We start from the raw sequence: 10389 nt of genomic DNA on the forward strand, positions 1-10389 counted from the left end.
ACAGAGTACGCGGGCTGCCCTGCACTGTGTGCTTTGCTGTACACAACACACATGTCATGTCAAAGTAGGTAAATAATTGAAAGACACGGCGACGGCAAATCGAGTGATGAGAAAACCCCCAAAAAGCAGAAACGGAATGTGTCCACCTTGCTACTGAACATTCCTTTTAAAGAAGGCACCTCGGGGGCGACGGGAGGTACACCTGGGCTGCAGCCCGCCCCATCCGGCCCAGGGGCCCTGAGCAAAGAGGCTGGAACTGTCCTCCTGGGAGCAGGTGATGGGTTGGCCACGGAGCCTCTTTCGGCACCAAAAACAAAAGAGGCACGTGGGGCTGTGAGGAGCAGAGGGCTGAGCCCCACATGGCGACACACAGATGTGGCGACATATTATCTGAGGGACAAAATACTAAGTAGCAGGAAAACCCACAGAGCAGTCTACGTGTCTTGGTGTCCTGAAGGGTCCCCTTATTCACTTATTTGCTTCAAAAGAACCAAAATTAGCATTCGGGGAGTTTGCAGTCAGCCTGGCTACTGGCAACTGACAAGTGTCAGGAGATGTTCTAAAGGGTCTCCAGCGCGACATAAATTAACAACTGCTGCTGCACTGCTGCCTGCTCCTGCACGTTCCCCCTGCAGTTTCTTCTGAACCTGCAAACCTCACAGAAGATGCTGTGAAAACCATAGTCAACTTCTGTTCCTCCTCTGCTCAGAGGCCTTCCATGGCGCCCATCTCATGCAGAGGAAATGCTTAAATCCTTACCATGGTTTTCAGGCCTCATGTGGGTTGGGGGCTCTCTACTCCCACCCCAGCACCCCTTTTCTCTCTCCCCATCAACTCCGCTCCACCTACACACAGGCCTTGCTGGCCCTCCAGCCCGCTAGGCACCAGCCAGCCACTGGAATATGGAAGAGATATATCTGACTACATGTTGGATCTGTTTCTTTTACTTTAAGCTTTGCTTCCCGTTGCTTTGGTTCACTAAAAGGATACTCTCTCTATATAATAACCTGCCTTGGAGAAGCCTGCCCCTCTGCCTGAATGTTAAACCCAAACACCTCGGTTCAGGGAAACATCCTCACCCTGTCCACCTGCGGAAGGTTGCAAGAAAGAAGAAATTAACATGTCCCCTTCCTGAGCCTGGCCATTCCAGGCCACATCTGCAAATCTTATGGCCTTTTCCTTTACTTCCTCATCTCTGCCCCCTCTCTGTTCTATAAATGATACTGGCATCAAACCCAGATAAGACAGTTACTCTTGAGACTTTAGTGCCTAATTTCTTGGTCAGCCGGCTTTCCGAATAAAGTCATTTTCCTTCCCTCAACACCTCATCTCCAGTTTACTGGCCTGTTGTGCAGCAAGCACAGCAAGCTTGGACTTGGTAACAGCACCAGCACGGCACCAGCCCACCAGGCTCCAAGCCTGTCTTGGAGTCTGTTTCTTGCCCAGATATTTGTAGAGCTCACTCTGCTTGAATGGCAGCTTCTCAGGGAGGCCTTCCCTCACTCCACGCTATGGAGCTAAAAACGTCTTGCCAGTGCCTCCTCTGCCACTGGAGGTATTCCTCCGTCCTCTACACTATGTAATCTCCTCCCCAGTACTCAACACCTGACGCACATTTCACATATTGATTTCTCAGTCTTTCCTCCCTGACATGAAAGCTCCAGCAGCTGACCTATGTGTCTGTTGTGCTGTGCACTGCACGATGCCCCAGGACCTAAACAGTGCGGGGCCTACAGAAGGTGCTTCTATGAATGAACAAAGGAACCCATCCACTCCCAAGTCTCCAGGGCCGGTCCCTGTGCTGACAACTCCTACAGAGCTGTCACTGGCTCCATGTCCGATCCCTTTCTGTCCCCTGGACGCAAACCCTTGGATGTCCCAAAGTCACAGCAAACCTGGACATTCCAACCAATGTATCACCTTCTCAAGCTGCCCCTTCTCGGGGCTTCCATTTTGCTGGCACTTGCAATATCCCCCTGGCTCTGCCAGGCCAAACAGTCCTGTGCTTCGACTGACTCCTCTGAATCCCTCCCTCCCCGTATCCTGTCTCTTCTTGCTCCCACTGCAAGGGGGGTGCAGACCAAACAGGCTGTTCCTGATCATAAAGAAGACCAGCAGAACCACTGCCCACTCATAGACACATGAATCCCTCCCTTTCCACAAACACCTGCCTGCTGACAGGCACTTTGGTAAACATCACGTCACGGGATTGTCACAAAACCCTGAGATCAGATCACATGATTCCCAAAGGGTAGATGAGAAAACAGGTTCAGAAAAATGAAAGTACTTGCCTGAGCTCACAGATTGATGAGGGACAGATGGAGATTAGAATCCAGGTGCTAAAACCAACAGGTCAGCAACCTGTATCTTTTTCAGTTTAAAACATTGGCTCTAGGCAACTTGCAAAACCTCTCTAGGCCATATTCTTCGCTTCAAAAGGGGATAATAAGCGACCGGAGGTCATGGGGTTTCCTTGAGGATTCAATGACTTAACTCATGTGAGGTGTTTAGAATGGTGACTAGCAATGGGAATTGTTTTTTTTTTTCCTGCCACACTGTGCGGCTTGCGGGTTGTTAGTTGCCTGATCAGGGATGGAACCAGGGCCCTTGGAACACAGTGTGCCAAACACTGGACCACCAGGGAATTCCTGGGCAGTGTAAGGTTGAATCAATGTCAGCACTCATTATTCTTACTATGTTAGGGACCTAGGAGATATTTAAACTCCTCAATTCACTCCGAAAATCTTGTGGGTCTGTGTATTTTTCCTGGGAAGACAGTTCTCACCTTCTTCTACTTCTCAAAAGTTTCTGTGAACCCAAACTTTTTCACTGACAGTTCACTGGGCAAGAGAGGGACAATAATATGTTTAACACAATCAGGAAAGCCTTGTCCCCAAACACCTCTACACTCAGAAGCGAGGAATGTGGCTAAAAGCAGAAAGCCAACACAGGAACACAAAGCAGCATGGCAAAGTGGCTACGAGCACCCACAACGGGTTCAAGTCTCAGCAGGGCCATTGGTTAGTGCTGATAACAGTCCCTACATCCTCTGACTCCATGAACAGCCAGGTCATGCAGGTCAAACACCCAGGCGGGCACCTGGCAAACAGCACGTGCTTAGCAGCACACTGAGCTCGCTTCTTCCACCAGTTTCTACTGCCTGACAGGAACTGTCTGTTTGGAATTCTGTAACCATCTTGGGTGAAAATACCCTCTCCCCTTTGCCGCCCTCCAACTCCACAGAGCATGTAGCAAAGCACTCAGCATTCCACACGTAGAAACCTAGACTGCCCACATCACTTTGTGCTTCCCTTTGCCCCAGGTTCCCCACCTTGCAAATGAGGTGAACTGGGGACTTCCCTGGTGTTCCAGTGGTTAAGACTCCACGCTTCTAATGCAGGGGGCCAGGCTTCGATCCCTGGTCAGGAAACTAGAGTCCGTATGCGGCAACTAAGAGACCACATACCACAACTGAGACCTGGCCCAGCCAAATAAATAAAGAGTTTAAAAAGGAAAACTACATAAAATGAGCTGGATTGGCTTAGATGACCGGAGACAAATCCCAGCCCAGAGCCCAGTGACTTTAGAACACAGGATACGTGGCAATGATGCACTCTGTTCCAGCTGAGGAAACTGAGGTCCTCAAAGTAGCGGCAACCAATGTGGGCCACATTCCCATCCTTCCCCGGCCCAGTCCCGGGATCACCTTTCTCCTCGGCTAAGGGCCACAGGGGCACACTGCTCATTTCCAGCTGAGGAAGCTGACGCCCAAAGGCAAAGTGCCTCAACTCACTGCCACTTAACTGCAGAGCACAGGCTGCACCCTGGGTCTCCAGACTCCTATAAGGAGATGGGGGGGGAGGGGTAGAAGCACCTGGAGCACCACAGAGATGGTCTTCTCGCCCGCCTTGCCTGCCTGCCATTTTCGGTACGTGTCTGCCTTGAGAAGGTTTTCTGCACAATAGGTCTGGAGAAAAGAGTAGGAAAAGCAACGTTAGAGGCCAGAGATGAGAGCTACGTCCCCAGCTCTCACATTATCCTTTTGAGTTCTCCCAGCCCTCTGAGATCCCCCAGATGTCAGTTGCCCTATTCATTCCCCCACACTCTGCCTTGAGTCCGCTACAGCATTTTCCCCTGGAAATTCACCTCCAGTCCCTCCAAGGAAGCTCTCCTATCCTCCCTCCTGTTCTGTCTGGAAAGTCTTCTATTCCGCATGCCTCCAGAATTCCCTTATGGCCTCTGAGAAATTCTCCCATGACCCTCCTTAGAATTCCACAAAGTCCCTTTTGTGAAAGGAAAATCAAAAGGAAGTAGGTATTGCTCACAGGGCCCTCTAAAGTGGAGCTGGGAGGCCACTGAGGAATTGTGACCATGCAGGTCTCAGCCCAGATGGAATCTGATCTTTGCATTAACACAGGCATCGTATTGGGCCCTGACCGGAAAGTAACTCACCACAGCCTCTTCTTGAAAGCCAAATATTTCACGTGTATCACAGTCGATTACAGTCCATCTAGACAACTTTAACCACCTGGTGACCTGTGTCCTCATAAGCCCCGACTCTCTCCCCCAACACTCTTTCAGTTTGACGGGCACCTGTGTCTCCCGAATTGCAATTCCTAACACCCCACATAAAGCTCTTGTGTCTTTGCAGCCGGGATACTGATTATTGCTCAACACCTTTCAGACTCCAAAAGTTCTCGCAGCGCCCCTCACGACTTCCCTTACGTCTCCCCCCCCCCCCCCCCCGCCACGCCAGTCCCTCACCGAGTCCTGGCTCCGGCAGGACGCCACATGGCGGAGGCCGATCTCCGGCATGTCAACGTCATGGACGTCGCAAGACCAAGACACGGGAGAGTCTGAGTTCAAGGCGCACACAGGGGTGTGCCCCGCGCGGTCAACAACGCGCAAACGCACGAGGCTTGCGCCTTTCAAACTGCAGCGAGCCGCAGGTATCGTCCACACTGCGCACGCCCAGGGCATCTTTCTGGCAAAAGGCGAGCAGCGCTGAGTTGCCTAGCAACGAGCTTTCCCGCCTCCCTCCGACCAAACCGCTCTCGAGCCCCTCCTCCCGGTGACTTTCGCGCTAGGCTTTCTGGGCGCCTAGCAAGAGGGGCGCTTCCAGGATTGGTCCCCAGAAGAAATTCGCCTCCCTCACTGCCCCAGCTGAAGCCTGGAAAGCAAGAGGCCAGCAAACCTGAGTGCAATTTGTAGGGAGCCTGGAGCCTATCGCAACAGGCTCTCCTGCACTGCTTACTGGCTACCCTGCCCATACCCCTCTTCCCCCCACGTCCCCGCCCCCGCCCTCTCCCCCCCCACACACAATGTCTGATCTCTCATGGTTATGCCTAAGGCGGACAGAGTGGGTAAAGAAATGAATGAAACACAATGGCGACTTCCCTGGACGTCCACTGGTTTAGGACTTTGCCTTCCAGAGCAGGGGGTGCGGCTTTCATCCCTGGTCATGAAGCTAAGATCCCACATGCCTCAGGGCCAAAATACCAAAACATAAAAAACAAAACCAATATTGTAACAAAGTCAATAAAGACTTTAAAAAAAGTGATCCGCAGCAAAAAAAATCTTAAAAAAACCATCAAAACCCACAATGCATGTGCCAAAACCAGACACACATACCCAGGTTTCAGTGCTTCCAACCATGCCTCAGGTTTCCAATGTGACCTGTGGGCACCTGTCTCGTGCCATGCCCATCGCTGCCCTATTACAAGCACCCCTCTCTTCAGTCCCTGAGAACCCAGAAGTGCCTCTTGGGGTGGGGTCGGAGCTGGACACAGCCCACACACAGAAAAGAGAGTAGGAGCCAAGCATGCCCCCACAGAACAAGCCTGGCCACGCCGGGCCCTACCAGCTAGGGCCCCACCCATGCCGGGCACCCCTCGGGAAGAGTGGGAAGGGTATCTCAGTCCCAGCAGGTGCTCTACCCTACAGGGAATCTAAAGACCTGATTCTGATCTTGGGCTTCAGGCCAGAAACTATAACGGGGCACGGGGGTAGGAAGTGGTGGGAACGTGAGAAAATGGGCAAGTCACCTTCTGGCTCCTGATGGAGGAGAGGGCTGGAGGCCCAGACTCCTCAAGTCCCCATGGAAGAGGGGGCTGGGCACAAGAGGCCCATGTCCCTTGCAGATTCTGGTTCTGCCTCCCCAACCCACAGCTGCAGACACCTGCCCCAGATCTGACATCACTTCTTTCTTTCTCACCCTAAGGGTAAGGTGGGGCCAGACCCGCCCCTCCTCAGCTTCCTATAAGAAGAGCTGGGGACCTGGGACTGCAGAGTCACTCGCTCATCCATCATGAGGACTTGCATGAAATCCGAGACCTTCCTGCTGGCCTCCGCGCTGCTCTGCACCCTCCTGGGTCTAGGTAAGGAACGAGGGGCCTGGGCTCCTGGGACCCTCAGAGCATTCAGCAAGGTCCTGCAGCAGGGAGGGGGAAAGAGGAGGTGTCCTGGGAATTCAGATTCATGGGGAAGGCAGAGGCTAAAGGAGAGAAGGCCTGGGGCCCCAAGGGAAGAATACATAGCTCAAAATCTTGTGTGTGAATCCCGGATAAAGGAGGGGTTTAATGGGCTCTGTATCCCCTGTCCCCAAGGAAGGGTCTTAAAATAAGACATCTGGGCCAGTGTTCAAGATTCTGTGCTTCCACTACCAGGAGTATGCCTTCAATGCCTGGTGGGGGAACTAAGATCCTGCATGACAAGCAGCGTGGCCAAAACAAATGAAAAACTGAATTGTGGGAAATTAGAGGAGGGTATGATTAGAAAGGGAAATCCTTTAAAAAACAACTGAGGGGCAGGGGAGATTCCCTTTCTCCCAGGACCCTAGGGAGTTCGGATCCCCGGTGTCCTCCACCCTTTGATGCAGGAGTTCAAGCCAGACCCACTTTCCCCAGGACCCAGTTGCCTCCTGTCTCAGGACCAAGGAGTCCATGACCTTGCCCTCCTGGTCCTTGCTCTCCCTTCTTGACCTGGAATGCAGATCCCAGCCTCAGGTCCCCTTGCCTGGGCTCCTACTGTCTGTGAGACCTACGCCTGGGACCTATAAGGAAGAGGGTTCCAGTTGCGAGAACCAGCTGGACCTGAAGCTTCACAGAAGTCCATGGAAACCTTCACCAGGCCCCCTCCCTGTCCCCAAGCTTTCTCAGAGGACCCTAGTGTCCAAAGTCCCTAGCCTTGTAATTAGGTAAAGTTGCTCCCTGGTGGAGTGGCTTCCCAACCCTGAAGGCACAGTATCCCTACTGGAGGAGCTTCGGACAGTTCCCGGGACCGCGGTCAATGCCCCAGCCAAGAACACTCGGGGGACACCCGTCCCTCCTCCCCCAGGCACATACGCCCACCCCACACCCCGTCACTGCCCATCCCGCTCTGGGCTTGGAAGTCTTGGTCTGTAGACCACAGTACCGTTGACTAGAGCCCCGCTCTCTGCACTGCAGGATACCCACTAAGCTGTGAGGTGTGTACAGGCTCCGGACTCACGTGCAGTGGAAATGTGCAGACGTGCGACCCTGACCAGGACTCCTGCGTGGTCACCGTGGCTGAGACCAGCAGAAGTAAGAGGGCCGGGAGTGTTGTCAGATCTGGGGAGGGCGGTGTGCCTTCAGGGTACCAGATACCACCGTGGGTTGGGAGGAACCTTCAAGTGGTGAGGGGGCAGGAAAGAGGGACGTCTCGAGGTGAATGCAGGGAAGAGAATCCGAGGGAACGACAGAAACAACTGGTCTCCTGGATTTCTGAAAATGGGATTCCAAAGAGGCAATGGGGGGCAGGGAGGGGCAGATATAGAGACTTTCTTAGGCAGGAGGGGATTGGGAAAGGAACACACAGGGTTGGGGTGGGGGGGGGGGGACCAGAGAGAAATAGCCAGAGGGGGAAATCTAATATGCCAGGGGCTGGGGGAGGCGGGTGTAGAGGAGAAGGAAGAGAATGGAGTGGGCTGCAAGGAGTGGGATCAGGTTGACCATTTGGGGAGGGAGGGATCCCTCAGGGATGTGGGCTGGAAAAGTCCATAGCTGACAGGAGGTAGAGAAGTGATATTTGGGTAGAGGAAGAGATAGAAATGGACAGAAAGGACAGGGAAGATATGGAGCAAATCATCGCAGAGAAATGGAGATGGGCCACTGGGGAGACACATGAGTACATGAGGAAGGAGTGGCAGGACTTAAAATGGAAGGGACGGTCGCAGACCTGAGGGAGGATGGGGGAGAAGGGGGGCAAAGGAAGAAACCACTGCTGGCAGGGGGTTCATTCAAGGCTGAAATAGACCCAGACACCCTTAGGTAAAGGAAAATGGTGGGCGCAGAGCAGCTAATGAATGAAGGATGTGACAGGAGGTGAGGCCCAGGTTGAGTGCAGGAAGGAACCACCCCGACTGGAGGGGGTGTGTGAGGACGTGGGATAGAAGATTGCACGCTGTCCCACTCACCTAGCAAGGGTCGGCGGGTGGGGAAGGTCGTGAAAGCCTTGAAGAGACCACCCGGGCTTACACAGGAGGGAGATGGGACCCCGCAGCAGTGGGAGGAAGCTGGGAACACACACCCTTCTGTGGGGTGAAGAGGGGAAACCCTAGGGCTGGAAGAGACCTCCATACGGTGGGGAGGAGGAAGGCTGTGGCTGGGACAGACCTAATAAACCGTCCACACCATGCTCCAGGCAGATAAGGGGGTCTGAATCTGAGGGGCTGGAAGAGACCTCCCTAGACAGCAGCGGGCTGAGGCAGTTGGAAGGTTGGGAGAGACCCAGGAGCTGGGGTCCAGGCCAGGGGCCCTGAGCCCTCCCCGCATCGTGCCATCCTGCAGAGGGACACCGGTCGGTGAACACCTACAAGGGGTGCACGAAATCCAGCGCCTGCAGCTCGGAATTCCTCTCCATCACCATGGACCCTGAGAACTACGCGGTGTCCAACACACGCTGCTGCCAGGGCGACGCCTGCAACCGCGATCCCGTGCCCGGTGAGTGCCCGCTCAGCCCCACATCCAGAGTCCCTTCCTGCCTGGGCCCAGAGCCTGCTGTGAGCTCCCGCCACTGACCCGGGTGGTAACACTGCTCAAGCATCTTCCTTGCTCTGAGCCCCAGGTTCCTCACTTCTGAAACGCAGTGTCCATTAGCTGCTGCTGTCCTCTGGGTCGTTGTGAGGTTGGGAAGGGGTTATGCTCCCTTATACCTTACACTCCACCCTCCTCCCCAGCTCCCCAGAACAATCGGACAGAGAATGGCCTCCAGTGCCCTACCTGCATCGCCCACTTCAAGGAAACATGCTCTTCGACTCAGCAAGTGCCCTGTGTTGGCAAGGAGAGCCGCTGTGCTGCATTCACTGGCAAAGTGCAGACGGGTGAGCGGCACCTGGATTTCTGGAGGAGGGGACACGGAGGCTCCCAGAACTGGAGGCTCAGACTTCCAGCTTCTAGGGGAGAGAGTGGCTCCAGAGAACTGCGTGAGGAGGTGGCAGGGGGATGACCCCTGGCTCATGAGGAGGGAGGGCTTGGAGGTGCTGACTGGACCCTGCCATCCCTCTCCCCCCACAGGTATCATATTTGCTACTCAGGGCTGTGCTACAGAGAATGCCTGCCACACCAAGCCTGGGACCCTGGTGCCCTCAGCCTCTCGTATCTACACCATCACCCGGGCTAACTGTCCTCCAGACTCCCAGCCTTCTGGCAAGGCGAAGTAAAGAACTGAGGCTTATGTGACGTTTGGTCTCCATTTCTTCTCAGCTACAGCTTCCCATCTGCCAATATATTAAACAAGTGAACAGAGCAAGCCTGAGTCCTTGTGATGTGATGCATTTCGGGGAGGGGGACGCAAAAGGAGGGCTCTCAACCCTTGGGAACCCCCTCTTTGGATGCGAGAGAGGGAAGACTCTACCTGTTGTTAAGGGATTACGCCCTGTCGGGTCCCCCTGCTAAGTGTTTTCCATGCGGTACCTGATTTCATAATCACAACAAGTCCGTGAAATCCAAAGTATTCTCCCCATTTTACAGAGGAAAAAAACTGAGGCACGGATTGTGGTGTCACTTGCCTTGGGGCAAAGAGCTAGGGAGGGTCAGACTCCAGAGTCCATGCTCACCTCTCCTGGTTCATCTCTCCCTCTTTTTGCCTCGGTTTCCATGTTTGTAAAGTGTGGATGTTAACAGCTGTAACTGCAGAGGACTGTCTGAGGCGTCAAAGGAAAAAACACGAAAACAGCACTGAGCACAGTGCCTAGCACCTTAAAGACAGCCTTGGTCCTGGGACAATGTGTCTGGCCAAATAGTTATCATCCTAATAGCTGCCACTTCCTGAGTGGCCATGAGTTGGCAAGGTGCTCGACCCTGGCATCAATCAGGACAGACTCGATTACGCTACAGTAGCCATCAAGTCCCTAATCTCCGTGGTTAAAAG

At 53.8% G+C, this 10389-nt stretch overlaps 1 protein-coding gene across 1 annotated transcript; it reads left to right on the forward strand.

The window, feature by feature from the left end:
• Nucleotides 1-6307: 6307 nt before the first annotated feature.
• Nucleotides 6308-9679, forward strand: LOC130837956 (phospholipase A2 inhibitor and Ly6/PLAUR domain-containing protein-like). Its single transcript, XM_057710678.1, has 5 exons — nt 6308-6377; nt 7446-7562; nt 8808-8960; nt 9197-9340; nt 9534-9679. Exons 1-5 carry the CDS (start codon nt 6308-6310, stop codon nt 9677-9679), a joined length of 630 nt encoding a protein of 209 aa, XP_057566661.1.
• The last annotated feature ends 710 nt before the right edge of the window (nt 9680-10389 follow it).

Source organism: Hippopotamus amphibius, chromosome 16, assembly GCF_030028045.1.
Source record: "Hippopotamus amphibius kiboko isolate mHipAmp2 chromosome 16, mHipAmp2.hap2, whole genome shotgun sequence".
NCBI lineage: Eukaryota > Metazoa > Chordata > Mammalia > Artiodactyla > Hippopotamidae > Hippopotamus > Hippopotamus amphibius.

Excerpts from the sequence above, each read along its gene's own strand:
- LOC130837956 (XM_057710678.1), top strand. The coding sequence starts at position 6,308 with ATGAGGACTTGCATGAAATCCGAGACCTTCCTGCTGGCCTCCGCGCTG. Across the intron at positions 8,961-9,196 it reads CAACCGCGATCCCGTGCCCG|CTCCCCAGAACAATCGGACA; the intron begins GTGAGTGCCCGC and ends CCTCCTCCCCAG. Across the intron at positions 9,341-9,533 it reads CACTGGCAAAGTGCAGACGG|GTATCATATTTGCTACTCAG; the intron begins GTGAGCGGCACC and ends CTCCCCCCACAG.